Source organism: Rattus norvegicus, chromosome 4, assembly GCF_036323735.1.
Source record: "Rattus norvegicus strain BN/NHsdMcwi chromosome 4, GRCr8, whole genome shotgun sequence".
Taxonomy (NCBI): domain Eukaryota; kingdom Metazoa; phylum Chordata; class Mammalia; order Rodentia; family Muridae; genus Rattus; species Rattus norvegicus.
The window spans coordinates 142,056,310-142,072,861 of NC_086022.1; the positions used below are offsets into that span (position 1 = coordinate 142,056,310).

Below are 16,552 nucleotides of genomic sequence, written 5' to 3' on the forward strand. Positions count from 1 at the left end.
GAAAGTTATTTTTAACAACAACCAGACAGGTGAATGGTTTGTCTGTCATCCAAACTGTCTTTCAACAAAGAGGCATATAAAGGCATTTTAACATAGTACACACAGAGGACACTTCTTTAAAGCAATTTCCTGTTGGTCTACAAAGCTGAAATCCTAAGTAACTAGAATGTGAAGATTTAATTAACATTTTATGACTTATTTCTTATCTTCAAAATAATGGCACATTTGCAAATGCATTCTGAAAATGAATTGGGAAGGGGAGGGTTAGGCTTTCAAGAGGCAATCCTTTTCTTTTCTTCTTTTATAAATAACAAATACATTTTATATATACCACTAGCAATTCAGTTTAATATCAAACCCCATAGAACTACAGGATTTTTAATATTTCTAATATGAACCATTATTACTGTTTTTTGTGTGCATTAGTGCTTTGCCTGAGGGGTATCTGTGTGAGGCCTCTGGTCCATTAGAATTGTAGTGAATAGTTGTGAGCTACAGTATGGGTGCTGGGAATTGAACCTGGGTCATTTGGAAAAAAGCAGTTACTGCTCTTAACCACAGAGCCAGCTCCCCAGTCCCCAGGACGCAATCTTGATTCATGGGAAGTTAACAAGTTGACCTTCCTGAGACCTGCCCAGGAAGACACTGGCTTATTCCTGTATATTGTGATAAAGTTGGTTTAAATTCTGGGAGCCGCCATATCGCCAGCTTGAGTTCTGTGGAAACTGAACTGGTTATGTTCTACAATTTTACTATTCTAGAAGTTTCTTGGGATAGAGAGCACTCCAGTCTTCTCTGTGGTTTGTTAAGATAAATCATTTGGGAGAAGGAATCTGCATTGTCTTCAACACCTTCTCCCAACCCCAATGCAAGAAACCAGTCTGTTGTTCTGATACTTTTCAATTTGCCCATTCACCTGACTCAAAATTGGGGAAGGGGTCCTTTGGGAACATCAAACGTCCATAGGAGGTGATGTCAGACGACAGGCTTTAAAGTCAAATGACTCAGTCTTAATTCTGCCTCTGTCATTTTCTAATTGTATCTATCTGAGGAGACCACTTCATGCCCGTGCTTCAGTCAGTTCTTGTGGCATCCCTACTCTCCTACAGTGTTATAACAGAAAAATATGTGCCAAATAAGTGTCTGGTAGAAAAAGAGGAAAAGCTGTTCCACATAAGTTTCAGAGACACAGTAATATGTTTGTAGGAGGAGCAGACACTAACTTGGATCTTCTGTAATGGGAACTCTAAAGGAAAATACGTTGTAGAAACGTGCTTTGTTGCAGACCCTGCTTACGACATGTTCCTTCATTCAGTTCTCACAACCTGCACATGAGGCATGACTACACGTGAGCTATAACTGTGTCCTGCTAACAGAGAAGGAAGCCAAGATCCAGGAAAGTGAGGTAATTTGTCTTTTGTGCCAATTCGTAGTGCTTGAATATGAACCTAGCTGTGACCTCTTCTTGAGACGTCTTTGGATTTTCTTTAAAAATAAGAATAAACAACTGAGCTCAATTTTTTTCTTATTAAGCCGAGGCCAAGAGTCATAAGGGGCTGCCCGTGGGGTCAGAATCTGAAAGAATCATTGCTCGTCTAGAATCCTAGAGCGGACAAATCCCTCCACATCATCTGCTTTTGGCTGAGCTGAGCATCTGCAGGAAAGAGATGTGCATACTCAGCCCAGAGATGGAGTCGAAAACGAGAGGAAAAGACTCAGATTGCTTAACTTTGGTCCAGTACTGGAGTCTCTACAGCCATGTACCTGAGAACTAGAGAGGATCTGGGGCTCCAGTTGCAGGAGGTCCTAGACCCCCTATTCCATGACTCACTGATTCCTTAGACTTTGTAAGACTGTAGACTGTAGACAGTATACTTTGGTTGCTGTTTCAGAACCTTGTTATAAAAACAAAGAGATTTCTATATCTTACAGATTTGGAGGATAAAATTTCAAGACTGGCTGACCCATTGGTTTAGCTTCTATTGAAGACTCATGATGGATCACTATAGATGTAAAGGACCATGTTACTGCTATGGGATTAATGGATGACAAACAACATCGGAGCTGACGCTAATGTTTTCACTCTGTGTTTGCATTTTAGTCACTCCATACCATGCAGGTCCCTGAGTTAAGACTATTATTAAAGTTAGCTATGATGTGTTATATTTTTTATGAGGCTCTGCAATCTTAAATCCATGATTTTCACCCCTCCTCATTTTTGTATCATCCTCTTTACCCATCTTTCATTTGAATTTCTATGTCCTTATACAGTTTACAACACGTGGTCAGTCATCAATATGAAGGTTTTAATTTATGCATTTTGAAGATTAAACTTGTGGTCTGGCTTTCCTTTTATAAAACAGATCAATAATTATGACCAATTTTTTGACATGTTTAAAAACAAAACAGCAATAAACATTGTTAGCTGACCTGACTAATGTTTGTAAATTGTTGGCCATCAGCATGATTAACTATATTCCTGATTTTCCTAAGCAAAGATTAAAGGGGAGATTATGGTGGGAGGGTTCAGAAACCACAAAGCAATTGCTAATCTGAGTGTGGTTATTTTTCCTGTACTACTAATAGATGGTTGGTTTGTAGGACACTAAAGACCAGTGACCTTCAAGATTGAGAATGAAGGAGAATGAAAAGATCACTTACAGCCTTACCTAAACAGCCCAGACTAAGTGAAGAAGGATAGAATCCGGGGCCAGTGAGATGCCCCAGTGACATGGGTGTTGGTCACCAAGCCTGAAATCCAAGGCTGATAACCTGAGTTCAGACCCTGAGAATGAACCAACTCCTATAGATTGCCCTCTGACCCACACAAATGCAGGATGGCATACCCCTCCCAAATCATTAAATGTAATTTAATTTTTTTAAGAAATCAAGAGGGGGCAGTATTCTATAAAAGACAGGTGGCTGGAGATTTAGAATGAAGTCAGAGTTGTTATCCGACTATGTGGCCCGAAAGTGAAAGGTTGGTTGAGATGCTCTTGGCTATCTCTGAAGCCTTCCTCCAACTTGGCTTCACCAGATTTTGCAGGGAAATAGCCCGCTTGCCTTCAATTAGTGGGAGCCCAGTCACAGTCTGAGGCCACTGCTCTATCCGCATAGCTCTTCTCAACCATGCCAAGCCACCCACGTGGACTGAACTCTTGCCATCTGGCACTGGACTATTGACTTCTCATTTTTCTTTTGTTTTGTTTTTGGTTTTTTTCTTTCTTTCTTTCTTATAATTTTCTTTGGTAATTCTTCAGTCCACCCAGACCAGCCCTGCCCTGTTTACCATGCCTGGCCAACACTCCTCAAAGGACTAATGTGCTGGCCATGCCCAGTTCCTCTTAGGAGCTGAATGAATTGTGACCCCAGCTTTTATGCTTAGCTTGGAGACCAGCTGCGCCTTTGAGCTTTTCCCAGAGACGGTGGCTGAGGCTGCACCTGCAGGGTGATGAATTTGCCCTGGCCTGAAAGAAGAAGGAGAGAGACAGAGAATCAAAAGATCACTTGTGCCCATCCTCTCTGCACACTGGTGTATTTATACCACTCACCCACCAGAGAACTTTGGAGTTCATTAAATAATAATTGCAGCATAAAAAAATAAAATGTGGGGAAAAACAATTATATTTTGCTTTGCCAGAAAGAAATGACCACGGATATTTAATGAGAGCTTTGGAAATGCTGAATTGAGGCATTTGGGATTTGCTTTGTCTCTCTACCAAATAACTGGGTCATTTTGATCACCTAGGGAATATCTACAGTTATATCTGCATACCTTTTAAATAGGACCTTCCCCCTCCAATAAAACAAAAAGGAAAAATGGGGCAAAGTGTCTTTAAAAAGAAAATCTAATGAAGTTTTCCTCATAGCAAAGCGTCACACCTTAATGTTTATAATTGTGGGTTTTCACACATGCAGTCTTTGCAGATAATATCCAGGCATTGCTATCTAATCATTTAGCTATCAAGTTTTCCCCGTAACTCAGCAGTATTAGTGGTCATGTTGGTCTATAACTCAGATGTTTCAACATGCCTACATGCTACAAAAGTCCTCAGAGAGCTGACGCTGTGCAACTTGCACAGCTGAAATGTGTTGGATTGGCTTACTCTCTCATGCACTGTTTTCTACTATGTTAGACCCACCAACCTTAACGTTCCTGACCCTGGAGAGCCAAGAAATTCTAAATTGGAGAACACTGGAATATTAAATTCTGTGTCTCCATCATAATTTAGTAACAAGAAGGGAAAAGAGGGCAGAAGGATAAAGGAACAATTGTTTCTCTTGAAAATAGCTGCGAGTGTAATTTTCCAGGGCTTCAGAAGAATAGGTAGATCCAATGGATCCTGAGGCTCCTTCTGGCCTGGGAAGTGAGGAGGACTTCTATTCTCTCCTTGGTTATATGAGTTGTTGAAGGTCAGCTATGAAGTTTGTGGTGACGACAAAATGAACCCTTTCTCTGGCAGGCATTTCACTGTGCTGTTTAGCCCACTCAGGCATACTGCTGCATTGCTAGCTGATGAATAATGTGGACTCTCAGGAGAGTTCTCTATGCAAAGGAGTCCCTGCAAGCTCCCTTCAGCCCCTGTGATGGGATAGGCTTTGTTGTTTGCTAGCGCACTGTAGAGACAGATCTTTTCCTCCTGTTTGGATTTAACATCTGTGATCACTTTTAACAGGACAGAGTGGTCCACCTTGGACAATGTCTGAACCAGGAATATTACTATGAAAAATGGCTAGACAAAGAAACCTAAGAGTGAGAAAGGGTCAAAGATGAAATAAAAAGTCCGAAAAATGAATGTCTAGCCTACGTGTATTAGCTGTTCAGATGCACTTGCCAGGCCCCTTTCCTTTAGAAGGGAAATAAGGTGAATCCCCCACAAGCAGTTTGCTATCATCTCTTTCTTGGCTCCATCTGCTGTATCCATCCACATTAGGTTCCAAACATCAATGGGCATCATCTGCTGGTTCACCCACTCACTGATTCCTTCTGTCCTCAATGTCAAAAAGAAAGATTTATATTCAATATGAGGCAACAAACCTGTAAATATAACATCTAGCATCTATTGGGCATTTGTGTGCTATGTGCCAGGCTTTCTGTCAAAAGTGTTACATCTGCTCTCTCAGTTCTCACTATGCTTGCAAAATAGATTTTATGATTTTCGTTTTTAAAGAGGAAAAGAAACCGAGACTTAGGAAGTTCTAATAATTGGCCCAAGGTCACAGGGCTGAATTGAAAACCAAGCCTTTCTCAAAGCCACACTTCTAATTCTAAAGAGAGGTTCCCGTTGGTTCAAAAGCTTAAAGGCCTTGAGAGGGTTAACAGCAAGCAAGCACTTGTGTGCACAGCAGAAGTCAGCATAGACTTCAGGTCCAGGACGCGCCCTTCTGGAAGGTCATTCCACAGGGCTGACTTCATAATATCGAGTTATGGCCACTTCCATGTGGGCGGGGCTACTGGGAAAATTTGTATTGATATAACTATCTTTAACCCTATATGGCTAGAGTAAACCTTGAATCTGGACAAAAATCACACTTCAGCATTACTGAAGTTTTTTCTTAAGAGAAAATGTAAAGGTCACAGTGCAGTGGTCCAGATGTGCCGTCTTGCGAATGCCAAATGATGTTTAACTTTAATTTTTATGTGTATGAGCATTTTTCCTGCATATATGTACTCATGACATGTCCATGCCTAGTGCCTATGAAAGTTTCTCGGGGTTACTATTGCTGTGATGAAACATCATGACCAAATGCAAGTAAAGGAGGAAAGGCTTTATTTTGCTTTCATTTCTATCAAGAGGGAATTCATGGCAGAAACTCAAGCAGTGGAGGAACTGGACATAGGAGTTGATGGAAGGCCATGGAGGGGTGCCTTATTCCTCGTGGCTTGCTCAACCTACTTTCTTATAGAACTCTGGACCACCAGCTCAGGGATGGCCATACCCATAATGGGCTGGACCCTCCCACATCAATAACTTACTAAGATAATGCTCTACATGATTGCTTGTCTACAGCCCAATGTTTTGCATGCATTTTCTCAGTTGAGGTTGCCTTCCTTTAGATGACTGTGTCAAGTTGTCACAAACATCGCCAGCAATCTCTAGCACTAGAGTTATAGGCCATTGTGAGCTGCCATGTTGGTGCTGGGAAATAAACCAGGGTTGTCTGGAAGAACAACAAGGAGCTTTTAATTGAAGAATCATCTCGCCAGCCTGCCACAGCTATATTGTAACAATCTGTCCATCAGAGAAAGAGTGCATATGAAAGCAGATGTCCTTTGCCATTCTGTCTTCATTTGGGGATCAAATTTAGTTTTCCATTGTTGTAACTAGAGTGCCCAGGGTTACTAATAATTCCAAGTCGGAGGTCCAAAAGATTTGAATTTACAGTTTGTTTGTTTGGGGGAGGGGGAGGGATCACTCTTGGATGTACTACATACACGATACAATCACTTTTACACTAAGCTGCATTCTTAGCTTTCCATGGGTACTTTATTTGTTTGCACACACAAGGCATTCATTTAGGTCTGGTGCAGTATTTGGTCTGTAGCTTTCTAGCTATAGATTCTAGTTAACACTAGTTGAAAACAGAAGTGATAAATTATTGTTGTATGGATGCTCCCCGCTACCCCTCATGGCCCAGGGCCTTACAAGCTTTGCTGATTCTTTACTACCCACTCATGAGCTGAGAATGGGATGAAACGACTCAATGAAATGCCAGATTCAAGTAAGTTTTGAGAGCCCACCATGAGCGGCGCTGTTTCTTAGACCTTAGGCTAAATATTTCTTCATAGGTTACTTTACTTACTTAAAATAATTTTCATGTATGTGGAATATACAAATGGCCTTAATTTTAACTAAGAACAGGGATTTAAAAAAAAGAATTCAAGTATTTTGCATCAGGCAGTACATCTATAAAATGGAGAAGTCAGTGTCTGGATCAATTGACCTTCCCAAAGAAAATTCTTTCTACATTCCCACAGTCTTTGTTTGCTTAGCTTTTCCTGAATCAATAGAGATATTTGTGGTCACAATTCTATGGCAAATGTGTATTTCTTTTTTCTCAAATCCATATGAACTTAATGTATACATTAAGCATTACATCCCACCACATATTATCATTTTGCTCCACATCCAAACTAAAACAGATAGGGCAGGTGAGAGTTGGATCCTTTCTATCATGGTGATTCCATGCACTTCATCTCCCTTGGGGTTTTATATTCAGAGCAACGTGTCCCAAACATATCTCATTGAGAGAAAAGAGCATCAAATGTAATCATCTAATTGTTTTAAAGACCTCTATTGAAATGTGTCCCTTGCCAACTTTAAGTCTTTAAGGCCACAGTTTGTTCTTTAAGGGATTGTTTCTTGAAACTGCCAGATTTTGTTTGTGGAACATTATTCTCATAATTAGCAGAACATTTTCTTCTCACATCTGACAAATTTAGCCAGCCAGTCCTAGAATAAAGCTGCTTTTTTGTTTTGTATTTATGTTTTTAACTAATCTGCACCAGCCATTTTTATTTTTACGGAGTTTAAAATAGATAATTCATATATGTGATAAAAGTTAGCCTAAATTAAATGCACTTACTGTCATTTTTACAGCATTCAATTTACTCTACCCCATTTCCAAGTTCAGTTGAACTCAGTATCTTAAGACTGGTCAGCATCTGTAACGGAAACTGTCACTTAGACACTAATCCATTAACCTGGTCCTTGGTGTTATCGTTCTGCTTTCTAGTTCTATGATTTTAACAACACTAGATACTTCTTCAGAGTGGAATCATACTGTATTTGTGACTGGTTTGTCAATGTCACCAAGATTCATCCATATTATACCATATATCTGGCTTTGTAGTGACCCTCCTAACTTGCTTTCTAAAAGAAAGGGTATATTTGGCCTATATATCCTGGTCACAGTCCATGGAGAGTGTTGTTTACTCTCTTACTCCCCACGACTATGCTCAACAACATTTCTTATACTCTGAGAACCATCTGCCCAGGAATTGCACTGCTCATGTGGCTGTCCCACATCAATTATTAATCAAGAAAATGCTTCTACAGACTTATCTATAGCCCAGTCTGTTGGAGCCATCTTCTCAATTAAGGATTCTTCACAAATTACTCTAACTTGTGTCAAGTTTACAGAAAAAAAAAAAAAAACCAATGACTTATTACCTGTATGTTAATCCCCCATCTTTAGTAGATTGCGTCAGAGGATGACCCAGCACTCCACATACCAAGATATACGCGTATTAAAATGCCTAACATAAAATAATGGAGTGTTTGCCTATAATGTTGTACATGCTTTCCTGTGAGGGTTATTTTAAAACATTTGTGTAATACTTATAACACTCAAGTCACTTGAATTTTATGCAAATGATACATAATTCTATGTAACGAATGTTAAGCATCTGTCGTTACTCAATATAGTCACGCTTTTTCCTGACTTCTTTCCAGCCAATGTTGATTGAGTTCGTGATGTGAAACCCATGGACGCTGAGAGTCAGTCGTTTGCTCCACATTTTCTTTATCCAATAGCCTTGTTGATTGACCTAGATTACCACCAACTCCTGACTCTTACAAACAATTTTGCGGTGAACAATGGGTAGGCAAATTGCACATTGATACCTCGCCTTTGATTACTTTGTGTCCATAAATATAAGAAGAATTGCTGGATCACATAATAATATAGTTTTTTCAATACATATATTTTTAATTCTTGAGAATTTCATATTGTTTTTATAATTTTTTGAGGACATCCTATATTGTTTTCTATAATAGCCACACTATTGTACAGTCTCACCAATACATAAAGGTTTCAATTTTTATGTCTTTGCCACCACATCCTATTTTCTACTTTCTGACAGTGACCGTTCAAACTGTGTGTTTTAGTCCTCTAGTTAGGTTATGGTGTTTGTTTGTTTGTTTGTTTGTTTTTACAGCTATTGTTCTATTGCTGGACTTACTAATACTGTTTTTTTTTAATCCCTTTTCCCAATAAATGACTTCAAATTATTTTCTCACAAATTTTAGGCTGCCGTTATATTTTGTTGATTTATTTCATGCACAGAAGGCTGTAACTGTGAAACCATCCTACTTGTCTATTTTTGCTTTCGTCCCAAAGCTTTTGGTGTCATATGCAACAAATAACTGTGAAACCCAACACGGGAATTTCCCTCTATGCTTTCTTCTTAGAATTTTATTATTTTGTATGCTACACTTAGGCCCTCAACGTAATCTGAGGTTTTTTTTTAAGACGATGTAAGCTAAGGTCACTGCCTTATTCTTTCCACATGGATATCCAGTTCAGCCGGTGTTTTCCGTCAAAAGAACTGTTCTTTTCCCATTGTGCAGTCCTTGTCAGAGATTGTTTTTATTTCTGGGTTCAATGCCCCATTGTTCTATATGTCTTCATCTTTTGTTCCTTTGTATCTTAGAAGTTTCATTGTGCATTCCCGAAAGAGCCATATTCAGAGTTGGGCAACATAGTTCATATGAAATCTGAACTTCTGGTTTCTGAGGTTCATGGCTGTTCAATTGGTTGAGGCTATGTATGCACAAAGACAAATATGAACTCTTCAATATAATTCTTATGCTGTAATTAAAACTAAATGATGTGTTTTCATAACACCAGTGAGACTATAGACCCATTATCGTTCTTTTCAGTAGTAATACACTATTTGTAGAGTTTCTAAAATAATTTTAATGCATATTTTGCTTTCTAACATCTTTCTTTAAATTCAATCAAAAAATAAAAGTTTGCTGTAATTCCATCCAAGAGTTCTGAAAGATAGGTTTGTACATTTGCCTCCCTAATGTGAATTAAGATTGAGGAAAAACTCTGCCAGATCTTTTGTAAAGTTTATAATGCCCTTGAACTTGTGGAATTGATCTAAATCAGTATTTCTCAACCTGAGAGTCACAACTCCTTTGGGCATCGCATATCAGATATCCTGTCCATCAGATACTATCATTATAATTCATCATGTAGCAAAATTACAGTTATGATGTAGCAACAAAGTATTTTTATGGTTAGGGGTTCACCACAACATAAGGAACTGTATTAGAGGTCACATCATTAAGAAGGTTAAGAGCCACTGATCCTAACAGAAACAAGCAGAGGATGAACTTGTCGAGTTTATATTTGAAAAATATTATTCTGCACGTTTGCATTCTATGGGATTTACTGATAAACATCCAAATCAGGTAGTTTATTACTATTGAAAAGTTTCAAATAATAAATGGCAAAGTAACCAGATTTGCAGGTGAACGAGAGACCAATGCTAAATGTGCTTTCCCCACAGACCAGCAAGCATCAAAGCCACACAAATTAATTTCACCTCGGACTTGTCACAATCTGAATGTCATGATACCCTCTTGTGAGACTAGTGATAAGATTTACATGGTTAATAAAACAACAGTAAGTTTTAGGCCTTTTTAAAATTTTTGTACTGAAATGTTTGTAGTGCCTATTAGTAAGTATTCTTATGGTTTTTGCTAGAGTTCAAGCACATGCTTTACAGACATGTAAAAACACAACACAGGGTACCACATGAAGTGAGGGCTTAGGCTCGCTGCGCTTCTGAACTCTGGAGTTGAATACTTCCTTCTTAATTTTTCTCTAGAAAACATCAGTCATCAAATGTAAATGTTGCTTTTATTTCCTCAGATGAAGTGAAGAGATGAGAGTTATACACAAGCTGTGTGGATACTGGTTGGAGCCCAGATTGTTTCTTTCTCTGTTTTAACTAGGCCTAGGCCTAGGCCTAGAAGCTTCCAGCCTCCATACAATTTAATCTTCCAAGCTGACTGAATAAATCTGGCTTTTCTTAACTTCTGACTGAATTGATCTGCCTGGCCTCACACTATCTTTGGCAATATGCTCTAATTTTCTGGCTCCTTCTCATTCTCTGGCTCCTTCACCTGTGTCTAGCATTTTTTCTTTGTAACCTGTCTCTGTAAGACTGTCCAATAAAACTCACCACACACACACACACACACACACACACACACACACACACACACACACACACACACACATTCACCACATTCACTCATAAACACACCACACACCACCTTTTCTCTCACTCACTGCTCTTAAATAGTTTCTCTTACCTGTGCTGTTCTCGTGAAAGTTTGGCATATTTTATCTCTGACTCATTTTGTCAAATATTGCTCTGATTTGTCACTTTGTCTGCCCCTCAATTAGACATCATTTTCAAACATGACTGCTTTGTTCTACAAAGGAACCTTACCTTCATTGTTAGGGATTAAAGGTGTGTACTAAGGGCCTGTCTGTATTCCAACCAGATCATACTGTACTCTAGGGCAACTCTTCATTCTGGCAAGATCATAGAGACTTAGAAGATTTTTGGATGTGATCCTACAACCAAAGTTCTTCAGTACTCAAAGCTGAAGTGCATTATAACAGAAAAATATACAGAAACATATAACTATACTTAGTATAATTAAGAAGTGGCCAGCCTGTTCTTAAGAAAGCAAAATTGCTGTCAGTTAGTTATATAGTGACTATTTTGTAGCTTGTTCGAATTCATAACACTAGAACCAGTAACCACTGGTATTATATAAACTAGCAAGACACAGACTCTTTCTACCTGGTATCTTGTTAAAATCCATACTTAAGTCAATAGTTATCAGTATTTGTATATATCAACAATAGCGTTTGTCCTCTGAGAAACTACTATTCAGCTAAGACCACATGTGTAGAATCACAATAACATGACAATACATGACAAATACAACTTTTACGGGCATTTAATATGTACCAAATACTGCACAGAGTTTTATATAGATTTCTAGTTTTTGTTTTGTAACAGATCCAATTCTTCAATAATAATGTAAGAGTCCTTTATGAGCAACCCTATTTTGTAACTTGGATAAATTGAGAGATGATATAACATATCCGTGGCCTGTGGCTGTTAAGTAGCCAGTGATATTCCAAGTAGTTAATTAAAACATATACATAATACATATATATATTACATATATACACACACATACACATTTTCAGTGCTAGGGATTGAAGTTAGAGTTTCACTCACGTAGGCTAGTGTTCTTCCATACAACTGTTTCTTGCCTGAAACATATTTTCACATGTACATCTTGAATTATTTGTGTGTTTATAAAAATTTGTAGCGAGACAGAGTACTCACTGCTTTACCCAGCCAAGATCAGATGGCTATTAGAATATGGGGGAATATAATAGAATATAGTTGCTATTTTTCCTCCATAGCTTTGCTAAAATAATTTCTTACATATAAGTATTTAAGCTTGGAACACTCTTGCCAAACATGTCTACAGACTGTAGCATTTGGAGAGGAAAGTATGTCTGAAAACAAGTGTGATATTAATGGAAATATCATAGATAATTTCAGATGCACAGAGTCTTTCATAAACTACCATCCATGTTTGGGTTTTACTAAAAGTGACTGTTCATCTTTTTTAGAAGCATAAACATGCACTTTCTAAAATAATCTTCGTTTTTGAATAAGTGGTATCTTTAGGTTTTCCTGGGTACTCCGAGAATGAGTGTGTGTTTAAGGCCTATTCTGAAGTATGTGCAGTTCTGATTATCAAGGGAAAGGAGCTCTAGCTAGTGCAGTGCATAACAAGAGCATCCTAAGGCTGAGAGTCTGCTTGGATACTCTGAAAGCATTCTGAACACATTTCTTCAGCTATGCGAGTGCCTATATCCTTGTAGTAAACAAAAGACCATCTACAGAATAAGCATAACATCTCCCCTGATCTAATTTTCAGACACGTCTCCAGACTTTGATTTGGCCGAAGTAACTCCCGCAAGGACCTGTGCACATGCCTGGAATTAAGTGACACGGTTCAAGGACTTCAGATTGCTTCGCGCCTCTTGGGAAGTTCCGAAAACCCTGTCTTCGGACTCTGGGATTCTGTTCAAATGAGACTCACTTGAATGTTTACACTATCTGCTTGCTGTTCTGCTTACCACTGAATAGTGTTCAGATCTTGGTCAGGAACTGGGTGTGGTTGGCAAGCCACCATGGCCAGATTGAGCCCTGGGAAAGCAGCTTGCTGGATGGTGCTGGGTTTGCTGATACCTTCATTAACTGAGTCTTCCATATTGAATAGTGAGTGCCCCCAGCTTTGTGTTTGTGAAATTCGTCCTTGGTTTACCCCACAGTCCACATACAGAGAAGCCACCACTGTTGATTGTAATGACCTCCGCCTAACAAGGATCCCTGGCAACCTCTCTAGTGACACACAAGTGCTTCTCTTACAGAGCAATAACATCGCCAAGACCGTGGACGAGTTGCAGCAGCTTTTCAACTTGACTGAGCTGGATTTCTCCCAGAACAACTTTACAAACATCAAAGAGGTAGGGCTGGCAAACTTGACCCAGCTCACCACCCTGCATCTAGAGGAAAATCAGATTTCAGAGATGACGGATTACTGTCTTCAGGACCTCAGCAACCTTCAAGAACTCTACATCAACCATAACCAGATCAGTTCAATCTCTGCCAACGCCTTTTCAGGATTGAAAAATCTCTTAAGGCTGCACCTGAACTCCAATAAATTGAAAGTGATCGATAGCCGCTGGTTTGATTCCACACCCAACCTGGAAATTCTCATGATTGGGGAAAACCCGGTGATTGGAATCTTGGACATGAACTTCAGACCACTCTCCAACCTGAGAAGCCTAGTTTTAGCAGGAATGTACCTCACTGATATTCCTGGAAACGCCTTGGTAGGCTTGGATAGCCTCGAGAGCCTGTCTTTCTATGACAACAAACTGATCAAAGTCCCTCAACTTGCCCTGCAGAAAGTTCCAAATTTGAAATTCTTAGACCTCAATAAGAATCCCATTCACAAAATCCAAGAAGGGGACTTTAAAAACATGCTTCGGTTGAAAGAACTAGGAATCAACAACATGGGAGAGCTGGTCTCAGTGGACCGCTATGCCCTGGATAACTTGCCAGAATTGACGAAGCTCGAAGCAACCAATAACCCCAAACTGTCATACATCCACCGTTTAGCTTTCCGGAGTGTCCCGGCTCTAGAAAGCTTAATGTTGAACAACAACGCCTTGAATGCTGTGTACCAAAAAACAGTGGAATCTCTTCCCAATCTGCGAGAGATCAGCATCCACAGCAATCCCCTGAGGTGTGACTGTGTCATCCACTGGATTAACTCCAACAAAACCAACATTCGCTTCATGGAGCCCCTCTCCATGTTCTGCGCCATGCCACCTGAGTATAGAGGGCAGCAGGTAAAGGAGGTATTAATCCAAGACTCAAGTGAGCAGTGTCTCCCAATGATATCACATGACACATTCCCAAATCATTTAAACATGGACATTGGCACAACACTCTTCCTAGACTGTCGGGCCATGGCTGAGCCAGAACCAGAAATTTACTGGGTCACTCCCATTGGAAATAAGATAACTGTGGAAACCCTTTCAGATAAATACAAGCTGAGTAGTGAGGGCACCTTGGAGATAGCAAATATACAGATTGAAGACTCAGGAAGGTACACATGTGTTGCCCAGAATGTCCAAGGAGCAGACACTCGAGTGGCCACAATCAAGGTTAATGGAACCCTTCTAGATGGTGCCCAGGTGCTGAAAATATACGTCAAGCAGACAGAATCTCATTCAATTTTAGTATCCTGGAAAGTCAATTCTAATGTCATGACATCAAACTTAAAATGGTCATCCGCCACTATGAAGATCGACAACCCTCATATAACATACACAGCCAGGGTGCCAGTAGATGTTCACGAGTATAACCTAACACATCTGCAGCCTTCTACTGACTATGAAGTGTGTCTCACGGTGTCCAACATCCACCAGCAGACTCAAAAGTCATGCGTCAATGTCACAACCAAAACCGCTGCCTTCGCCCTGGACATCTCAGATCACGAAACCAGCACAGCCCTTGCTGCAGTGATGGGGTCCATGTTTGCAGTCATCAGTCTAGCATCCATTGCTATTTACATTGCAAAAAGGTTTAAGAGGAAAAATTACCACCATTCCCTTAAAAAGTATATGCAAAAAACCTCATCCATCCCACTGAATGAGCTGTACCCCCCACTCATTAACCTCTGGGAAGGTGACAGTGACAAGGACAAAGATGGCTCAGCTGACACCAAGCCAACCCAGGTGGACACATCCAGAAGCTATTACATGTGGTAACTCAGTGGGTATCTTGCTTCTGGTAGTAAGGAGCACAAAGACATTTTTGCTTTATTCTGCAAAAGTAACAAGGTGAAGACTTTTGTACTTTTGACTTTGCTAGTTGTGGCAGAGTGGAGAGGATGGATGGATATTTCAAAGTTTTTTTAGTATAGCGTATCGCAAGGGTTTGACACAGCTGGCAGTGACTCTCAGCTTCCAGTTTGTGTTTGGTTTTTATCCTTATCATTATTATGATTATTATTATATTATTATTATCATTATTTTATTTTAGTTGATGTGCTAAACTCAGTAATGCTGTCTTAACTACAATGTTCAATAAAAATGATTCATGACAGGTGGGGGCTCTCCTGTGCTTGACCCCTTTCTTCTGAAGCCATCAATACGAAGAACCGAAGAGCCGAACCATGTCCTCTCAACAGCTAACATATGGTTTGGAAGCAGCATTAAATCTTTTGTAGCAATCTGGTCTACAGACTTTTGACTCAAGCTACGACTAAATTTGCTACTTTGTTGAAAGATGTTAGTTGACTGTACTGTAATGTTGTATCAACTGAACTGAATGTTTGCCTTTCAGCAACAACTTTCTTTTTCCTTCCTCTTTGTTTTTTAATAGTTAAAGAGGCTTAGAACAAGCTAACAGGCAATAGAAATATGTATATCAGATTTTCTAATGTAATGAACTACATGTTAATTGTTACTATATTCTTTTTATCTTTAGTAGACACTTTTAAAGAAGAAAAGATAATTTTGTTGTGTTTAACTCACCAACTTGGTGTATAATGAAGACAGAAGTATAATAAATTAGTTTGTTCTGATTTTTTAGAACACTTGCAATAATGTATCATTTATTAGTCCCTGCTAGTTGCCTAGGTAATATCATTCCCACCAGTGCAAAGGACAACCAAAGCCCATGTGTGCATGCTATCTTTTACAGTCAGGCACTAGAATCTTTTCCTTTCACTTTCTAACAAAAGAAGTATCCATCTTAACTAAGACAGCCTGGGTCAGCGAGATGGCTCAGTGAGGAAAGGTGCCTACTGCCAAACCTGACCTGAATTTTATCCGCAAACCCCACATGGCAGAGGAAAAGACAGACTTTAGCTGTCCTCTCACGGCAATACATGCTTCACGATATGCACACCCAAGTGTATGCATACTTGCACACACAGACAACAAACAAATTCACTGGCAAGGATAAGTTAATGGATACATTTTAATGAACAGGATTTCTATATTTTCAATACCACCAATAAAGGCTATTCAAGAATGTGTTTATACAAAGAAAAAGTGCACACTACTGTAACCCAGGCAGGTGTCCATACAAAGAAAAAATACATACTCTTGTAACCCAGGTTAAACTACTCTG

At 39.4% G+C, this 16,552-nt stretch overlaps 1 protein-coding gene across 3 annotated transcripts in view; it reads left to right on the forward strand.

Annotated features, from left to right (window-relative positions):
* Positions 1 to 16,011, forward strand: part of Lrrn1 (leucine rich repeat neuronal 1) — a 39,516-nt gene extending 23,505 nt beyond the window's left edge. The window contains exons 2-3 of one of the 3 annotated variants that reach the window (XM_017592833.3): positions 1,316 to 1,405; positions 12,777 to 16,011. In XM_017592833.3, the coding sequence (XP_017448322.1) occupies positions 13,033 to 15,183 (2,151 nt within the window). In that variant the 5' untranslated portion in view covers positions 1,316 to 1,405; positions 12,777 to 13,032 and the 3' untranslated portion in view covers positions 15,184 to 16,011. Of the gene's footprint in view, positions 1 to 1,315; positions 1,406 to 12,776 lie in introns of those variants that run through there. The other 2 variants (XM_006236984.5, NM_001037363.1) reach the window with 2 other exon arrangements.
* The last annotated feature ends 541 nt before the right edge of the window (positions 16,012 to 16,552 follow it).